Here is a 20394-nt window from a genome sequence, read left to right as displayed (position 1 = left end):
GAGGGGATTGGGGCCGTGCCTCCATTTTGTCAGTAATGCCTAACGCGCCTCCCGACAAATACACTTTTAAATTCCTTAGTTCTTATTTCTAATACAGTAAATATTGATAGATAGAACTCACATACAAAAGGTCTTTGAGGGGTCTGGTGGAGCGCAGGGGGCATGTGAAGACCACGAGGCAACTGGGAGCGGCTGGTTCCCCGGCAGTGCGCGCCTCGGCTGGGCCGGGAGCCGTGCCAGTCGATGCCCCCAGCAGAGCAGGGTCCGCCTCCCTCCCAGAAATCAGCTGACCGGAGCATGACCAGAGGGCATACCGGATCCACCAGAGGCGCTGCCGCCTGCGCTCCCGGGCCGTGGGTGAAAAAGAAAACACGGCCTCGCTTGGCCCGGAGCGAAGAGGTGGCCCGGAGCGAAGAGGTGGTCCCGAGCGAAGAGGTGGTCCCGAGCGAAGAGGTGGCCTGGAGCGAGGAAATGGCTGCAGCCGGGCTCAGTATGACCGTCACCCACAGCAATGAGAAGCACAGTCTTCAAGTTACCCCACAAGAAGGCAGTAGTGAGCCAGTTGTCCAAGATCTGGCCCAGGTTGTTGAAGAGGCTACGGGAGCTCCACTGCCTTTTCAGAAACTCATATTTAAGGGAAAGTCTTGAAGGAAATGGAGATGCCATTGTCAGCACTTGGAATACAAAATGGTTGCCGGGTTATGTTAATTGGGAGAAAGAACAGTCCAGAGGAAGAAGCTGAACTGAAGAAGCTGAAAGATTTGGAGAAATATGTGGAGAAGATAGCTGACCAGCTGGAAGAACTGAATAAAGACCTTGCTGGAATCCAGCAGGGTTTTCTGGCCGAGGGTTTGCAAACTGAAGCTCTCCGCAAACTTGATAGGAGAGTAAAAGCCACGATCGAGCAGTTTATGAAGATCTTGGAGGAGATTGACACACTAATTCTGCCAGAAAATTTCAGAGACGGTAGAATGAAAAGGAGGGGTTTGGTGAAAAGGATTCAGGCTTTCCTAGCTGAGTGTGACACAGCGGAGCAGAACATCTGCCAGGAGACAGCGACTGCAGTCCACAAACTTGGCCCTCGCTGACTGAGCTGAGGTGGAGAAGGCCGTGCCGCGCTGAGGAGCAGCCCCACCAGCTCTGCCATCTCTGGAACAGAAGGCACCTGCTTTCCCCAGGGCTGCTGGGGGCAATTGGCCCATTGCCTTTTCCTTCTCTTAAAACCTGCTCTCAGTGAACAAGTGTTGTCTGTACAATCTTGAGCCTCCTGTCAGCTTCTCGTTCTGTGTCTGTGGATCTGTGCTGTCCAGCAGCCCACCTTGTCTGGAGAGTGCCCCCATGACCAAGTCTTCCCAGCTGTGGACCTTTGGATGCTTTCTTTGGGCTGGTGAGAACTCTTCTGTATCCTAAGGTAGTTCTCAGTTTATTGGCCCCAGACCCATGAGGCCTTTTTGTGCTTATGATCCCATAAACCTGTCTGTGTAAACCAGAATCACCAGGTGCCGGGGGCCAGCGTGAGGAACTCCGCCCATGGCAAAGGTCATGAGGAAGGAGGCTTGGCATACGCAAAGGCGTGATCAAGCCTCAGGAAACCCCCTGTTCCCGAGCATCTAACCCCCAAACCAGAGTGTTTTACGCTCTCACCTACACCTCTGACTTTACGGGGGGCTCTCCCCCCATAACCGTTTCTCTCTGAGAAGGAGTAAACGTGCAGCTCCAAGGCAATAAAAATTCTTGGGCGTGACAAAGAGTGTTTCAGCTTACGGACTCCTTTGAAGGTTATCTAGCCCACCTGTATAGGTTCGTCCAGCCACATGTGATTGCTTACAGCCTCCCAACCTGAGAGGCACGAGATGTTTTAGACTTACTAAAGGCAAATTATTTTGGGGAGTTAAAATTATTAGTATAGTTGGTTAGGAATTATATTGGTGAAGGGTCTCTTCATTTGTTGTGTCAATAATTGCTGCTAATTCCCTGCTCTGGGTGGGACAAGGATGTCTCAGGTCAAACCTCTCTGCTGACAGACTAGCTTGTGTGACAGGATTATCCTTACTGCTGCCACTAGGCACATAATTGTTTACTACCTCTCAACCATAAACAGCACAGAGAGTTTTGGAGTATTTTGAGAGTCTTAATTAGCATAGGACTTTTTCTTCTTGTTGAGTCAATGATTGCCGCCAGGCCTCCATATCCTTAGGTACCTGGGAATATATTAATCAATGTATTTGGAATATAGCAAAGGAAATATGGTAGTTTTTTATGTTAGCAATACTAGACTTTTTGAGTTAATGGATTTTCTCTTTTGTAATAGATCACTGTACTTTGTTATATATCACTGTGTCCTTGCTGTGTAAGAATGTAACTTTATCATATCTTAAGACTAAATAGATCTTAAGGGGAGCATTGGTGAAAGGATTTTCATTTGTTGGGCTGATGTTTGCTGCTAAATCTCCATGTTCCCTACTCTTATAATGAATATAACTAGCATATAGGAAGAAATAAGTATTAACCTTTAAGCATATAGGAGAAATAAGTATTAACCTTTAAGACTAATCATGGTAACCTTGGGTTAAATAAATTCCTTTCTTGATTGTGACTCACTACACACTCACCCTATAGGAATGTAACTTTATTTGGAGGGTGGTGCCTGGTTTAAGAAAAAACACCCTTGGAAGAAATAAGTTTTTTTGGTTATCAGAAAGAAAGGATCATAAAATGTAAGCAGGTCTCACTCATGGCCAGAAGATGATGTAATATCCCTAAGACCTTTTTTTTATATACATTTATGTGAACACCTGATTTTGACAAAGGTCAGGACTGCTGACCCCCACGTGACTCTGTATTCATCCCTATGTGTAACAAAAGGTATATAAGCAAACCCAAAAATAAAGAAATCGGATCAGTTTCCGGAAAGACTGATTCCCCCATGTCGCTTCTTTCTTGCTCCCGTTTTTCTGGCTGAATTCCCATCTGGAGCATGGATGCTATTCCACGTAATCCAAGTTATTCAGCCTCTTTTTCTCCACTGATCTTCCTACTACACTATCCATTTCTAATCTCTCTATGTCTGTGATTAAATATGTATTTTTCCAAAGACGCCGACTCCGTCCCCACCTTCGAATCACCCTGGATCCACCGGGGCTGGACCCCGGCAACCAGGAGCCCGTGTCTGGTGAAGAAAGTCTGGAATGGGTCAGAACAGGTAGCCCGAGTGTCTCTCATATGACCTGATTCTGAAACAGCTGGCTGGTTGTGGGTTCATGACCCTATCCTCAGCTCCCAGTGACCCTGATCAGCCATAGGTCATGAGATCTCTGGTTCATTCCTGGAGTGGGGCTTGTGGTTGATATATGGACTGCCTTGCTCCCAAGCACATCTCTAGAAGGTTGGAACCCAGAGTTGACTAAGTCTCTGCTTGCAACCAGGTCAGACCCTGGCTTACGAGGGGCAGTGAGGGGCCAGAGTGAATGCAGCAGGCAGGTAGTGAGGGCAGCCATAAACCTCTCAGGAGTTCCTTCAAAGGCATTGTTACGAGCCATCCCCTTCTGAGATCTACATTTTCTTCAAGTTACTTTGAGGTTGTTTCTGTTTTGTGGTCCTTTCCCCCTTCATTTGTTATTTAAAAAATAAAGCAGTTTATATACACACCAGCAAGCAGAAAAAAAAAAAGGTCTTTGAGGTACCTGAGTATAAGGATCCTGAGATGATAGCATTTGAGATCTGCTGTCTTAAGTATTAGGCAGAGTTTGGGAGTGGAGAACATGAGTGAAGAGTAGTTTGTAAAGATGATATATCTGAGAAGGCAGCTCAAGGACTCATGGTCTTAGCAACATAATATTTGAAGAATGAACCCAGAAGATCTTGGTTTCATCAGTGACAGAATTCTAGAGCTGTATGAGGCATTGGTGTACAGCTTGCAACTAGATTTTCCCAGGTTCAAATCCTAGCTCTACTATTAGGTTGGTGCAAACATAATTGCGGTTTCAGACTGTGAATCATTATAACTAGGCTGAAACACAAATCTTTATTAATCAAAATAGGAACCATTACAATCCACACATTTTTGCCAATAAGAAAAAGGTTTTGTTTATTCCTGTAGCATAAAAATCCATGCTTTGCGTTTTGAAAAACTCTTGGAAGTTTTTCCACCTGCTGGTTGTGGAAGTGTTTTCCCGGGAAAAAGTTGAGATGCCTGAAGAAGTGGTAGATGATTTATGAGGACAGGTGAATATGGCAGATGAGGCAAACCTTTGTAGCTCAATTAATTCTTCAGCTTTTGAAGCATTGGCTGTGTGATATGCGGTCAGGCCTTGTCATGGAGAATTGGGCTCTTTCTGTTGACCAGTTCTGGCTGCAGGCCTTGCAGTTTTTGGTGCATCTCATTGATTTGTTGAGCATACTTCTCAGATGTAATGCTTTTGCCCTGATTCAGAAAGCTGTAGAGGATTAGACTGGCAGGAGACCACCAAGTTTGGCTTTGGGAGAAGCTTTGGAGCTTTTTGGTTCAACCACTGTCGCCAGTTGTTGTATAAAATCCACGTTTTGTTGCACGTCGCAATCCGATTGAGAAATGGTTCATTGTTGTGTAGAATAAGAGAAGGTGACACTTCAAAACTGTGATTTTTTTTTTTTTTTTAAATTTTCGGTCAGCTCATGAGGCACCCACTTACCGAGGTTTTTCATCTTTCCAATTTGCATCACATGCTGAATGACTGTAGAAAGCTGGACACTGAAGTCTTCGGCAACTTCTTGTGTAGTTGTAAGAGGATCAGCTTCGGTGATGGCTTTCAGTTGGTCGCTGTCAGCTTCGGATGCTTCTGATGGCTGGCCACCACACTCCTCATCTTCAGGGCTCTCGTCTCCTTTGCAAAACTTCTTGAGCCACCGCTGCACGTATGTTCATCAGCAGGTCCCCAAGCCAAATGTGTTGTTGATGTTGAGAGTTGTCTCCCCTGCTTTACAACCCATTTTGAACTTGAATAAGAAAATCGCTTGAATTTGCTTTTTGTCTAACATCTTTTTCATAGTCTAAAATAAATATAAAATACATAGAAAGTAATGTCAAAAGCAAAAAAAAAAGGCAAGAAATGGGTATTAAAATGATGTATAACATAATCATATTTATTTAAGAATATGTTGCAATATCAAACAGCAAATTTCAACAATGCTGAAACTGCAGTTACTTTTGCACCAACCTAATACTAACCAAGTGTGTGTGACTTTGGGCAAGTTACTTACATGTAAGAGCCTCAGTTTCCTCATCAAAAGTAAACAGAGGATAGTGTCTACTTCATGGGCTGCTATGAGAATTAAATTGAGATAATACAAGGAAATTATTGTATAATGGCTGAAGCACAGACTTTTGGATCAGATTTGAGTTAAAATCTCAGTTGTGCCACTAGTACCTGTGATCTAGGCAAGTGACTGTCTGACCCTTCCTTTCTTTATGTATGGAGAATAGTAGTATTTATTTGCAGGAGTTGCGAGGATTAAATGGCATCATGGATGTGAAGGGCCTGCCGGTCGGTGAGTGCTCAGAGCGTGTTAGCTGTTGGGTGCCTGGTGCAGAGAGTGGCGGATAGGCATCCAGCAGTTGTGTTGTTACTGCCGCCTGTTTGAGGTTTGCTCTCATTTTGCTCTAGTTAATGTCACTAAGATCATACAGATTTTACCTTTAAGTTTGGGCTTTCCTGGTGGCTCAGTGGTGAAGAATCTGCCTGCCAATTCAGGAGATGTGGGTTTGGTCCCTGGGTTGGAAAGTCTCCAGAGAAGGAAATGGCAACCTACTCCAGGACTGTAGCCTGTTCCCATGGACAGAGGAACCTGGCAGGCTACAGTCCATGGGGTTGCAAAAGAGTAGGACACGACTTAGCAATTAAACAACAACATTCACTGAGCACCTGCTATTTGCCAGGCTCTGAAAATATAAAACTATTTAAAATGTAAGTGCAAGGATCCTATAGTAGAGTAGGTGAATGAGATGTAAAAAAAAAATGAAGGTGGGGTTAAAGAGGCAACATTAGAAATACCTTCAAGATTCAGAATAGCTCAAAGCAGGAAATTATAGACTCCTGTGTTGGTGAGGAATAGGGAAGGAGTCCTAAATTAATGTTTGTAAAAGGAAAGGTTTGTAGTGTGATTACACTGTTGTAAGATTTCTGTTTGCACACCCCCTCCCGCCCCTGTAGGTTAAGATCCAAGATCACGTGATTACACTGTTGTAAGATTTTTGTTTGCACCCACCCTACCCCCGCCCCGTAGGTTAAGATCCGAGATCATGTACATATTTCCTGCGTATTCTTTTTTCCCAGCACCTGACAGAGTGCTTGAAACAGAAGCAGAAGGTGCTTAGTAAATACTTGCTGAATGGATGATTCTGTAAAGAAAGCTTCCTTAAGGAAGCATGATTCAGCTGTATTGAATTGCCTTTTTAAAAAAATTTTTTTTAGTTTTCTTTGAAAACCTGATTTTGAGTTTGAAGGAAAGAATGTTTAGACCACTGTATTAGTGTAACATGCTATGGACGTCCAGACACAGGACGCTGGGAGATAACAATTGGACTGATAAATGCTGAGTAAATGTGTGGTGTGCAGAGGAAAGAGGAGTGGATTTGTGCCTTTGTTGGGAAGGGCTTACAGGGGCTCTGATGTTAACTTGAGTTGCTGTGAAGGGGATGAGTAGGAGTTTCGAGTGAAAGTTGGTGAAAGGATTAGGATGTATCATTGAAAGATTGTCTTCGAAGAAGGTATGCTTTGATCAACTTCGGACTTGATAGAATGATGCATGTGTAAGTGGCTGAAGATGAGTGAGAAAATAGTGGCCTAAATCCAGGTTGTAAAGGACTTTGATGTTAGGGTTTTAACTAACTAGGTAGGCAGAAAGGGCCATGTTAGATTTTTAAGCAGGAGAGTTACATGGGCAGGCATCAATCAGGAAGATCCAGAGAAGGTTGTTTAAAAGTTGTAGCTGATAAATGAGGGTGTGAATTAACTTTAACAGCTGTGAAAATGGAAAAGACAGGTTTAGAAGTCCTGAAGAGGTAAACATCAGAAAAATTTGTTAACACCTAGTGAAAATTTGGATTGGAAAAAGTAAATTGGCACCAAGGCTGGTGGCACTACCTTTCGTATATTCCCTAACTTATAGTTCTTTGAGGAGCCTGATCAATAAATAAAAGGATCTTTCTTTGGGAAATGAGTCTGTTTCTCCTTTTTTCCCTTGTCTGCCTTTCCTCTGCCCCACTCACTCTTTTTCTTTGTGTTTCTGAAAGAAGTAAAATACCAAGAATGGAGGAGAAAATGTAACAAACAAGAAAAGGAAAAGAACTTACTGTTTTGGCTGTAATTTGAACTTGGTCATTTGTAGTGATATGGATGAACCTAGAATATGTCATACAGAGTGAAGTAAGTCAGAAAGAGAAAAACAAATACATATTAACATGTATGTGTGTATATATATATGTGTGTGTGTATATATATGTGTATATATATATATGGAATCTAGAAATATGGTACTGATGAACGTATTTGCAGGACAGGAATAGAAACGCAGACCTAGGCAGTGGACTTGTGGATGTGGGGAAGAAGATAGTGGGACACACTGAGAGGGCAGTGCTCACATGTGTACACGGCCGTGTGTGAAATAGACAGCTAATGGGGAGCTGCTGTGAGACCCAGGAAGCTGTGCTCCATGCTCTGTGATGGCCTAGGGAGTGGGGCTGGGGGCCCTGGGATGGAGGCTCAAGAGGGAGGGGATACATATATACTTAAATCTGATTCATGTTGCTGTACAGCAGAAACTGATGCATTATAAAGCAATCATACTCTAATGAAAAAATAAAAACATTGGCTATGACTCAGCCTTATTTCCCTTGGGGGAAAAATCTGGCCATTACAATTAAATTATTTACCTTCAGAGTGTCTTTTAACACGTTTTTACACATTGCTGCAGTAAAATCTCATAATAATTTATTAATATTTCCAAATATGAACTAGGTATTAAATGTTTCTCCAGCTGTCTGCAGAATGTTGTTTGTTGCAGACTTGTGGATCATTCATTACAGCTCATTATATACATCTCTTCATTCTCTTCAAATCTATAATAGTTCTGACCCCAGCTTGTTGAAGGTAGCAGACCAGTTATCCTGGAGAAAGTCCTTCATTGCAGCTGCTGCTTTGGTGTCATCTAGCCAGTTGCTCTGGGCTTCCCGGGTACCTCTGCTGGTAAAGAATCCGCCTGCAGTGCAGGAGACGCCAGTTTGATTCCTGCGTCAGAAGTTCCCCTGGACGAGGGATAGGCTATCCACTCCAGCGTTCTTGGGCTTCCCTGGGGACTGAAACGGTAAAGAATCCGCCTGCATTGCAGGAGACCTGGGTTCGATCCCTAGGTTGGGAAGATCCCTTGGAAGAGGAAATGACAACCCATTCCAGTATTCTTGCCTGGAAATCCCCATGGACAGAGGTGCCTGGCGGGGTACAGTCCATAGGGTCGCAAAGAGTCGGACGTGACTAAGCACAGCACAGCCAGTTCCTCCAGTTCTGAAAAAGGTAAACATTATTGGTGTGCATTTCATATTCTCTCAGATCAAAAGACCCACAGTATCTGGTTCTGCCCCTTACTAGTGTTGAGACGATTGATGAAGAGGTAATAGTTTATTCCTCTCTTGAACATTTTCTACCTTATAATCAAAAAACACCCTGGGTGGTGGTGTTACCTTAGCATTATGCCAGTGCCAGTGATTCATCCCAAGGTTTTAACTCAGTTTATAAGTCTCTGTTTCAGAAAGGCTCACTGGGAATTATGAAATGATGTTGTTTTTAGTCTTCCATACTTCATTTGTTGTCTTTCTTTTGTAAAATAGGACTTTTTTTCACCTGGGCCATTTGATGACTGAAATAGAGTGCCCATTGAAAGGATAGACACTTAAATCTTTTTCTTTAGTACTAAATTTCTTAGTTTAAAAGCTACCTCAAATGGTGGCTGCCTTGCAGTTAGGGACCCCCCCCCCCCCATCCCTTCCTCTCTCCTCCTCCTTTCACTTCTCTGTTACCCTTTCTCCTGTGTATGTTTAAGCCATTTCATAAAGTCTTTAATAATGTAAGCATATCTTTCTGACTGGTAAATAATGTCCTGCATTTCTTTAAGTTAAATAATTATTCTAAGATAATGAAAAACCATTCCTCTGAGGTCTAGCTCAGGAACAGATTTTATGCTGCCAGGATCAGTAATGATGTTTGGTATTGGATTGGGGAAGTTGAAGATGGACTAGTCTGGGGTTATACACATGCTGACTCTGGCCTAGCTATTTTTTAAAAGTCTTGTAATTTTCTTTGGCAGTTTTCCAGTCAATTTTGGAAACCTTTTACTCTTTTCAGATAGTAATCTGCAGCGACATACTGTATTTTCTAGAGAGCAAGATCTGCTTGTTGAGTTCAAAGTCTGGGGAAAAATCCTGAATTGTTTGTGTTCTTAGGTCCTTTTTACTACCTAGTTTCCAATACTATGTTCTGTTGGACTCCAATAAAAATGGGTGGAGTTGCTTAGTGGGCAGATTTACTTCTCTAAAGGGCTTGATTGTCCAGTTTGCTACCATTTCTTTTATTTTTATTTATTTATTTATTTTTTACCATTTCTTTTATTCTGTCATGTTCTTTTCACACTCTCAGGGATTTGGAAGATAAAGATTGTGCCTCTTTCAAGTTTAAAGTGATGTGCTGTCGCTTAAATTTTAAGACAACCCATCACATGTCTTGAAAACTCCGAAAGGGAGTGGCTGGCTGCCTAGGCAGAAATCATGACTTTTGATGGAATGACCCCAGGTCTAGGACCTGGATTTCAGATTTCAGTTCGTTAATACTTTTATTTATTCTCTGAAGCATGATTGAACTATGGACATTGATTCACACTAAGCTCGCCTGAGATTGGTAAATTAGACTTCTGAACTTTCACTAAGAAGTCAAACGATTAATAACTTGAAGGGAACCCTCTTAACTGTTGGTGGGAATGCAAACTGGTATAGCCACTGTGGAAAACAATATGGAGATTCCTTAAAAACCTGAGAATAGAACTGTGATATGAACCAACAGTCTCAATGCTGGGCATACACACTGAGGAAACCAGAATTAAAAGAGACACATGTACCCAAGTGTTCATTGCAGTGCCGTTTACAATAGCTGGGACGTGGCAGCAACCTCGATGTCCATCGACAGATGAATGGATAAGGAAGATGTGGTGCGTACACAGTGGAATATTGCTCAGCTATAGAAAGGGATGCGTCTGGGTCAGTTTTAATGAGGTGGATGAAATTGGAGCCTATTACATGAAGTGGAGTAAGTCAGAAAGAGAAACACCAATACTGTATATTAACACATACATATGGAATTTAAAAAGGCGGTAATGATGATCCTATATGCAAGGTAGCAAAAGAGACAGATATAAAGAACAGACATTTGGACTATGGGAGAAGGAGAGGGTGGGATGAATTGAGAGAATAGTCCTGAAACATGTATATTACCATATGAGAAATAGATGACCAGTGCAAGTTCAGTGCATGAGGCAGGGCACTCAGAGCCAGTGCTCTGGGACAACCCAGGCGGATGGGTTGGGGAGGGAGAGGGAGTGGTTCAAGATGGGGGGACACGTGCACCCATGGCTGACTCATATCGATGTATGGCAAAAACCATCACAATATTGTAAAATAATTATCCTCCAATTAAAGTATATTAGTTTAAAAAAACAGCTCATAGGACCAAAATACTAGCCTTAGCTGAAAAGAGCAGCTTATCATTAAATTCTATTTTGAAAAGCCAGTGAAGATCAGATGGTTGCTTTGTAAGTAAAATCTAGTCAAAACAGTGGCATTTGAGTGACCCAGTACTTTGGCCACCTCATGCAAAGAGTTGACTCATTGGAAAAGACGCTGATGCTGGGAGGGATTGTGGGCAGGAGGAGAAGGGGACGACAGAGGATGAGATGGCTGGATGGCATCACAGACTCGATGGACGTGAGTCTGAGTGAATTCCAGGAGTTGGCGAACAGGGAGGCCTGGCGTGCTGCGATTCATGGGGTCGCAAAGAGTCGAACATGACTGAGCAACTGAACTGAACTGAACTGAAGGACTCTTAAGGGATGTTGTCATTAAGCTCTGGTCGCCTTTCACAATGTTTTGTTATTACTGGTATATTCATACAATTCACAGTGGGCACTTGCTTTGCCAGCTTGTCCTCTAGGTGGAACAAGAACAGTTCTTGACAGTATAGCTCTTTGTTAGGTATGTTTTGTATTAGTCTAAAAATTTCAGTCATTGTATTTCTATTCTGGAGAAATCAACATGTAGGAGAACAGCTTTATTAACAATATTTAACAAAACAAAAACCAGATATTCTGTTTCTTGTGCAGGTGACTGGTCTCACTGTTTACTTACCTTCTTCAAAAAGGGATTACCCACCTCTTCCTGTGTTTTGGCTACATAGTCAAAACCATTTTTGTGTTTGAAAAATAGCTCTAGTTCTCATCAGTACAGAAGCAGCATAACATAATGAAAGTAGCGAAAAATTAGCTCGTTTCCAATTTTTTACTGTGTAAAATATACATGACGTAAAGTTTACCGTGTTAACCATTTTAAGTGTAGCTGTCAGTGCTTTAAATACATTGATGCTGTGCAGCCCTCACTGTCATCCTTCTTTGTAACTCCTTTCTTTTTGTAAAACTAAAACCTCAAACCCATTCAGCAGTAACTCCATTTGAGGTAAGTAATTGCTGACTGGCTCACTTTAACTTCATATGACAGTGGATTTTTCTCCAGCTTTGTTTAGCTGTGTAGATAGCCAGAGTAGATGTGCAATTCAGTTGCTCGGTTGTGTCCGACTCTTTGCTACCCCCATGAACTGGAGCACGCCAGGCTTTCCGGTCTATCACCATCTCCTGGAGCTTGCTCCGACTCTTGTCCATCGACTCGGTGATGCCATCCAACCATCTCCTCCTCTGTCATCCCCTTCTCCTGCCTTCAATCTTTTCCAGCATCAGGGTCTTTTCCAGTGAGTCAGTTCTTCTCATCAGGTGACCAAAGTATTAGAGCTTCAGCTTCAGCATCAGTCCTGAATATTCAGGATTGATTTCCTTTAGGATTGATTGGTTTGATCTCCTTGCAGTCCAAGGGACTCTCAAGAGTCTTCTCCAACACCACAGTTCAAAAGCATCAATTCTCTGGTGCTCAGCTTTCTTTATGGTCCAACTCTCACATCCATATGTGACTACTGGAAAGACAGTAGCTTTGATTAGATGGATCCTCGTTGGCAAAGTAATGTCTCTGCTTTTTAATATGAATTTTAAAATAACCACAAGCAAAATGAACAGTAGTCCCAGTATCAGCTTAGATATAATTCTTCCAATTTGTCTGATTCTCAGAAATGTTTTTTACACTTAATTGGTCACATTAGACCCAGATGAGGTTTATACATTGCTTCTGATTGCTGTGCCTCATAAGTCGTTTAATATCAGTTTCTTTTTCCTGTCATTCATTTGTTGAGGAAATTGGGCCTTCTGTCATGTAGAACTTTCTATTGTCTGCATCTGGCTGGGTGTATTCTTGTGGCATTATTTTAGAGTTAAGAAAAAAATTTTTTACTCATAGTAAAATATACATAGCAAAATATACTGTCTTAATAATCATTTTAAGTGTGCAGTTCAGTAGTGTTAAGTATATTCACATTATTGTGTCTTATGTTACTTTTACCATATTCCTCTGTCTCCCTTACTTGGTGTAAACTGGTTTTCCAGATCTAGAGAGGCTTATTTGAATTCAAGTTCAGTCTTATAACTTTTTTTGGATGAAGGGGCAAGAGTATACGTAGTTTTGACATATAAGTCTAGTTGTCCTAATACTGAGATGGATCCTTGGGATGAGTTCTTATAGCCTGATCTATTTAAATTTTTTCCATTGGGTATTTTTCACCTGATTTCCATTATTAGCCATTAATGGTCATCCATTTTTTCATTAGAGGTTGTGAAATAGTGGTTTTTCTCATTATGTAACCTTCTGCATTTACTAGCTAGAATTCTGTTAAGAACATTTCCTCAACTAGTTTCTGCCAGGAATGTTGGATAAATGCTTGATTCTTTCCCTTTATTTTCTAACTTCAGGTGACAGGGTTTTTTTTTTTTTTTTAATCAGAGTTTTGGATTCATACAGTTTAAAATTGATCGCAGTCTTCCTTTTGTTGTTCAGATTGTCTTATCTTGGCCAGTGGGACCTCTTCAAGCTAACTCCTATGCCCTTCACACAGCTAGAGCATCTTTATTAGTGTCCAGGCTTGATTATATTTTTCTAGTCCCATTCTTGAAATCTTCCATTTCTCTAAGGAGTTCCTACTTTGTTTTGGTGGGAAATTGTGTTTAGAGATCGTAATATGGATGTCTACTTTTAAAAAATACGTTATTTTCAGCTATTTGACTCTTTCAAATATTGATTGGTTTCTTTTCTTGATTCAACAGGCATGCCCAAAGAAAAATACGAGCCCCCTGACCCTCGGAGGATGTATACAATTATGTCCTCCGAGGAAGCAGCAAATGGAAAGAAATCTCATTGGGTGGAGCTTGAAATAAGTGGTAAGACATACACGGCTAAATTTATGGTTTGCAAGTTAAGATCTAGTAATGCCAATACACAGGGGAAGCAATGCTGTATGTTACCAATGCTGATTTGTCTTAGAAACTGAAATGTTCAGTAGAAAGAACATGGTTTGAGTCAAAATTCAGAATCCATTCATTGCTTATTTTCTCACTGTCAGTGTCCTTTTATAAAATGAAGATGATAATATCAAAGATGAAATGAAAATAGCATATGTAGTGACTAGTATACAAAAGTTTGTTCTGTTCCTTCATTTTCTGGTGACGTAGGGTAGGGATTTTTGTGTTATCCTGTTACAGGTTTCCACTGAGATGAGGAATATCTGTTCTGCTGTAGATTCTGGGATAGATTTGTTTCTCCTTATTTTCTGAATTTGTGTTTCAGTCTGAGTCTCTGGGGACAGCCTTGTTCAGAAACACAAAATCTTGAAAGTTTCAAGCAGCTCTCAGGATTCCCTTCTACCTTTAATGCAAGTCTTCAAAAATATGGCCAAGGGACGTGATTGCGTCTTAAGGCAACCAGGGTTAAAGAAATTTTGTGTTCATGTTGTCCTAACATGCCTCCTCATGCTTTCCTTCTAGTTTTTCTTGACTCTTGCTTTCTGAAATAATATTGACCAAATTTTCTTTTCTTGAGCCTGGCTGTCCTTGATATTTTTAGAAGTTTAATGCAACAAACATACTGAGTATATGCTATGTGTAAAACATTTTTCCAGGTGCTGTACTAGGCATATGTAAGATATATAGATGGGGGAAAAAAAAAGGTCTGTTTCATTCTGAAGCTTTTGGCATATTACGGAGTGAGAGGAAGGGACTATGCCAGTGTAAGTAACTAATAGACAAAATATAACTGTCAAGTCTAAGTAGAAAAGTGCTATACAGAAAGCAAAAGGAAGTAGTGATAGTAGCGTCTCTCCCTTGTCAGCTCAAAAGTTCTGATTAATTACTGAGTAAACCTAAACCCCCTCTTCTGCACCCATGGTAGAGGTTGGCACCTACACGGGTCTCTCCTGTTTTCCCTCTTCCAGTTTCTGGAGTGCTGGTGTAGAGTGGTGGGACAGTGAAATTTCTCTCTTTTTTTGCCTGTCCTGTCAAATTTGATTTTCTCTGTCAGAGAGCCTTTGAAGCATAGGCAATTACCTCTCCAACTTCCCCTTTTAATTTCTGCAGGATTGGTATTTAACTATATTTTTCTTTTTTCAGTCTGTATTAGCAGTTTTTGAATTACAAGTCGTTAGCTTCTAGGAAATTTGGATAATGTAGAAAGTGTTCACTTAGGTCAGTGAGGTTATATCTCTGAGGTGAAGGGGACTTTTCTCTGTCTGCTCACTCTACTTCATGTTGGGAACTTATTGGCAATTTTGAGTCATTGTTCTCTGCTTACTCTGAACTTTGGGAAGAAATCTGTGTAGAAGATAGGAATGAAAATGAGAGATTTTCCTTCAAAATAGCATTCTTAACAGTTTTATCTTTACCAAGTGTTGTGGAGGATAAGCTGTTGGTTGAATAGGTGTGGTGGAACAAGACTTTGTAATTAACAAAACCGCTATCAGGAAGGTCACTTTATCATGTTAATACATGAACATAAACTGCAGTGTGTAGAAATTTTCAAGACTGAATTCATTTCATGCTAAGATTAGGGTTATTTCAAGGCTAGAGTTGTCATGTATATACTCTAGCATTCCTTAAGATCCTGTGATACAAAATTCTAGGGATCTGAGGTCATTGAATTCTGGACCTGAAATAGTCTCATATATTTTTCTGCTTCTGGGGAGATGGGTGGTTTGATCCTTGTACCATTTGGAGGTAGCCAGATCGTCAAAGAAGGCCATTTTTTTATGGTGAAATGAAACACAGATAAAGAAGACCCCAGAAGCATATTAGTGAATTATTTTACGGCCAGAAACCTAGTAACACCCAGGTAAAGAATTAGAAGTTTTCTGATCAGTCCAATAGGCATGAAACGCATGTGGCTACTGAGCAGTTGAAATGTACTTAGATTAGTCCAGGGCTTCCCTCGGTGGCTCAGTGGTAAAGAATCCTCCTGCCAGTGCAAGGGCCATGGTTTCCATCCTTGGTTTGGGAAGGTCTCACATGCCTTGGAACACCTAAGCCCGTACACCACAGCTAGTGGGCCTGTGCTCTAGAAAGCATGCTCTGCAACAGGAGAAGCCACCACAGTGAAAAGCCTCTGCTTGCAGCAGCTAGAGAAAGCCCATGTGCAGCAAGGACGATCTAGCACAACCAAAACTAAATAAATAAATCTGAAAAAGAAAAGAAGTGTCCTTAGTCCAAACTGAGGTGTACTCTAAGTATAAAACATATGCCTGATTTCAGAGACTTACACAAAAGAGATGTAAAACCCTTTGTTAATAACTTGACATTAGTGAAATAATAGAAGATTAAATAAAATATTATTTTACAGTTTAAAAAAAGGAATTAGAAGTTTTCACTTTTCCCAGAACCCCTTCCACACCACAGCCAAACACAATCCCTTCCCCATTGCCCAAAAGTAACTGTTACCCTAACTTTTATAGTAATGACTTCTTTTGTTTCCTTACAGTTTTAACATCAGGTTACATAAGGCTTGCCTGGTAGCTCAGATGGTAAAGAATCTGCCTGCAATGCGGGAGACCTAGGTTTGATCCCTGCGTTAGAAAGATTTCCTGGAGGAGGGCATGGCGGTATGGCAGTACATCTCCAGTATTCTTGCCTGGAGAATCCCCATGGATGAGGAGCCTGGCGGGGTTGCACAGAGTTGGACACAACTGATGACTAAACACAAGTGTTAAGAGTTTAGTGCTCTCCTTTTTATTTGATATGTCTTAATTTACATGTTCCCCATCCATCCTTTTCTTCACAGTTTATCTGTTGAACTTCTTGTTACCCTGCAGTATGTATTCTCCTGCATGCAGTTCGAACTGTTTTTCATCCATATTAGCAAGTAGGATGCAGAGACTTGATCAAGAGTTGGATTTAAGACCCTTGACAGGACTGAAGACTGCGTTATGTGTGTGGTATTATTCTTTTTCTTTAGGAGGCACATAAGATACACAAGCCTTCTTTTCTACTGATGTTCAGTGTCTAGAGCCATTAATTCTTTGAAGGTTGCAAAATAGTGATAACTCTTTTTTTTTTTTTTTAATTAGATGAGGTGTATAAGAGATACTTTCCCTCATCTTAAATTTTTATTTTATCTTGGGCTTCCCAGGTGGTGCTAGTGGTAAAGAACCTTCCTGCCAATGCAGGAGACACAAGAGAGGCTTGATCCTGGGTTAGGAAGATCCCCTGGAGGAGGGCATGGTGACCCATTCCAGTATTCTTGCCTGGAGAATCCCATGTACAGAGGAGCCTGGCGAGCTGCAGTCCACAGGCTTGCAAAGAGTCGGACATGACTGAGTGACCTATGGTGCACACAGTTGATTTACTGCCTCATTTACTAATTGATTGCTCAAGGTATAAATTTGTATAGGAGAGGTAGAAAAGAATGCTTCTTTCTTTCCTTTTATTTGCGAATTTTCGGGATAACCTGTTGTCCTTTGAAGGTGACCAATCAGATTTTTAAAGTTTCATTTTTAAAGTATCCAGTGGTTTAAGAATCTGACTTCCAATTCAGGGAATTCAGGTTTGATCCTTGGTCCAGGAACTAAGATCTCACATGCTGCAGGGCGACTAAGGCCTTGCGCCACAACTACTGAGCCGATGTGCCCCAACTGGAGAAGCCCCCATGCCACAGTGAACAATCCTGCACGCCACAGCTGAGACCCTACAGAGCCAAAAGTAATTAAAGAAATAGAGTATGTTACTAACTAGTATATTTGGGTTTCAAACACATGCCATGAGTTGTCATTATTCCTCTTTATTTTGTTGCTTAAAATTGTCCTGTTTTGCCGTAGGCTTGATGGCAGTCAGATTTTTTTTCATTATTCAGTTCAGTTCAATTTCCCAGTCATGTCCTACTCTTTGTGACCCCATGGACTGCAGCATGCCAGGCTTCTCCGTCCATCACCAACTCCTGGAGCTTGCTCAGACTCACACCCATTGAGTTGGTGATGCCATCCAACCATCTCATCCTCCTTCATCCCCTTCGCCTTCTGCTTTCAATCTTTCCCAGCAACAGGGTCCTTTCTAATGAGTTGGTTCTTCATATCAGGTGGCCTGAGTATTGGAACTTCAGCCTCAGCATCAGTCCTTCTAATGAATATTCAGGACTGATTTCCTTTAAGATTGACTTGTTTGATCTTGCAGTCCAAGGGACTCTTTGAGAGTCTTCTCCAACCTCACAGTTCAAACACATCAATTCTTCGGGGCTCAGCTTTCTTTATAGTTTATTATTATTTTCTCTTTTTTGCTTAGATGCCCAAAGAATTTTTTACCCTTAAAGTTAGTAATTTTTACTTGAATATATTTTGGTGTTGGTTGTTCTACTTTGATATTCGTATGTATAATATGCTCTTTCAATGTGTAGTTTGAGTTTTTTCTCTTTCAATTTCAGGGAAGTTTCCTTGAAATTAAAATAGCTTAAATAGCTTTAGTGTTTGTTCTGATTCCTGTCTTCACTTTTTCTTTCAGAGAGATTTATTCTCTGAATTTGAATATTTACATATTTGTCTCAGAATCATTTTTAAAGACAAGAGTACAGTAAGTTCACTCCCTTACTGTCGTACCATTCCTTTACATGTACAGTCTGACACTCGTTTAACCACCATCACAATTACAATATGGAGTGATTCCATCACTGCAGGAAACTTCACCCTGCTCCGTTTTAGGCAGACTCTCCCGCCACTTTCAGCCCCTGCTAATGACTGAGTCTTAATTTTTTCTTTTTGACTAAACTGTATTGGGTTCATAGCACCTTTGATGTAAAGTACAATGTATGATCCTTCCACTGTCAACATCCCCCACCAGAGTGGTGCATTTGTTACATCCATGAATCTGCTTTCGCACCCAAAGTTCGTAGTTTACATTAGAGTTCACTCTTGCTTTTGTACATTTCTGGGGTTTAACTTCAGTTGCTCAGTCGTGTCTGAATCTTTGCGACCCCATGAATTGCAGCACGCCAGTCCTCCCTGTCCATCACCAACTCCCGGAGTTCACTCAGACTCACGTCCATCGAGTCCGTGATGCCATCCAGCCATCTCATCCTGGGTCGTCCCCTTCTCCTCCTGCCCCCAATCCCTCCCAGCATCAGAGTCTTTCCCAATGAGTCAACTCTTCGCATGAGGTGGCCAAAGTACTGGAGTTTCAGTTTTAGCATCATTCCTTCCAAAGAAATCCCAGGGTTGATCTCCTTCAGAATGGACTGGTTGGATCTCCTTGCAGTCCAAGGGACTCTAAAGTCTTCTCCAACACAACAGTTCAAAAGCATCAATGCTTTGGTGATCAGCCTTCTTCACAGTCCAACTCTCACATCCATACATGACCACTGGAAAAACCATAGCCTTGACTAGATGGGCCTTAGTTGGCAAAGTAATATCTCTGCTTTTGAATATGCTATCTAGGTTGTCATAACTTTCCTTCCAAGGAGTAAGCATCTTTTAATTTCATGGCTGCAGTCACCATCTGCAGTGATTTTGGAGCCCAAAAAAATAAAGTCTGACACTGTTTCCACTGTTTTCCCATCTATTTGCCATGAAGTGATGGGATCAGATGCCATGATCTTTGTTTTCTGAATGTTGAGCTTTAAGCCAACTTTTCCACTCTCCTCTTTCACTTTCATCAAGAGGCTTTTTAGCTCCTTTTCACTTTCTGCCATAAGGGTGGTGTCATCTGCATATCTGAGGTTATTGATATTTCTCCCAGCAATCTTGATTCCAGCTTGTGCTTCTTCCAGTCCATCGTTTCTCATGGTGTACTCTGCATAGAAGTTAAATAAGCAGGGTGACAATATACAGCCTTGATGTACTCCTTTTCCTATTTGGAACCAGTCTGTTGTTCCATGTCCAGTTCTAACTGTTGCTTCCTGACCTGCATATAGGTTTCTCAAGAGGCAGGTCAGGTGGTCTGGTATTCCCATCTCTTTCAGAACTTTCCACAGTTGATTGTGATCCACACAGTCAAAGACTTTGGCATAGTCAATAAAGCAGAAATAGATGTTTTTCTGGAACTCTCTTGCTTTTTTGATGATCCAGCGGATGTTGGCAATTTGATCTCTGGTTCCTCTGCCTTTTCTAAAACAAGCTTGAACATCAGGAAGTTCGCAGTTCATGTATTGCTGAAGCCTGGCTTGGAGAATTTTGAGCATTACTTTACTAGCTTGTGAGATGAGTGCAATTGTGTGGTAGTTTGAGCATTCTTTGGCATTGCCTTTCTTTGAGATTGGAATGAAAACTGACCTTTTCCAGTCTTGTGGCCACTGCTGAGTTTTCCAAATTTGCTGGCATATTGAATGCAGCACTTTGACAACATCATCTTTCAGGATTTGAAACAGCTCGACTGGAATTTCATCACCTCCACTAGCTTTGTTGGTAGTGATGCTTTCTAAGGCCCACTTGACTTCACATTCCAGGATGTTTGGCTCTAGATGAGTGATCACACCATCGTGATTATCCGGGTTGTGAAGATCTTTTTTGTACAGTTCTTCTGTGTATTCTTGCCACCTCTTCTTAATATCTTCTGCTTCCGTGAGGTCCATACCATTTCTGTCCTTTCTCCAGCCCATCTTTGCATGAAATGTTCCCTTGGTATCTCTGATTTTCTTGAAGAGGTCTCTAGTCTTTCCCATTCTGTTGTTTTCCTCTATTTCTTTGCATTGATCGCCGAAGAAGG

General features: G+C 41.4%; 1 protein-coding gene and 1 pseudogene across 2 annotated transcripts in view; both read left to right on the top strand.

Moving 5' to 3' along the window:
• The window catches only part of CNOT6 (CCR4-NOT transcription complex subunit 6), a 92978-nt gene that overhangs the window by 9690 nt on the left and 62894 nt on the right, over window positions 1-20394 (top strand). For both annotated transcript variants that reach the window (XM_069590379.1, XM_069590378.1), the window contains exon 2: window positions 13492-13605. In XM_069590379.1, the coding sequence (XP_069446480.1) occupies window positions 13494-13605 (112 nt within the window). In that variant the 5' untranslated portion in view covers window positions 13492-13493. The remainder of the gene's footprint in view (window positions 1-13491; window positions 13606-20394) is intronic.
• On the top strand, window positions 406-1157 carry LOC138440704 (BAG family molecular chaperone regulator 1 pseudogene; annotated as a pseudogene).

Source organism: Ovis canadensis, chromosome 5 (assembly GCF_042477335.2).
Source record: "Ovis canadensis isolate MfBH-ARS-UI-01 breed Bighorn chromosome 5, ARS-UI_OviCan_v2, whole genome shotgun sequence".
In the NCBI taxonomy this organism is placed as follows: domain Eukaryota; kingdom Metazoa; phylum Chordata; class Mammalia; order Artiodactyla; family Bovidae; genus Ovis; species Ovis canadensis.
Note: the sequence above shows the minus strand (reverse complement) of the source record. Positions and strands in the feature narration are given on the sequence as shown.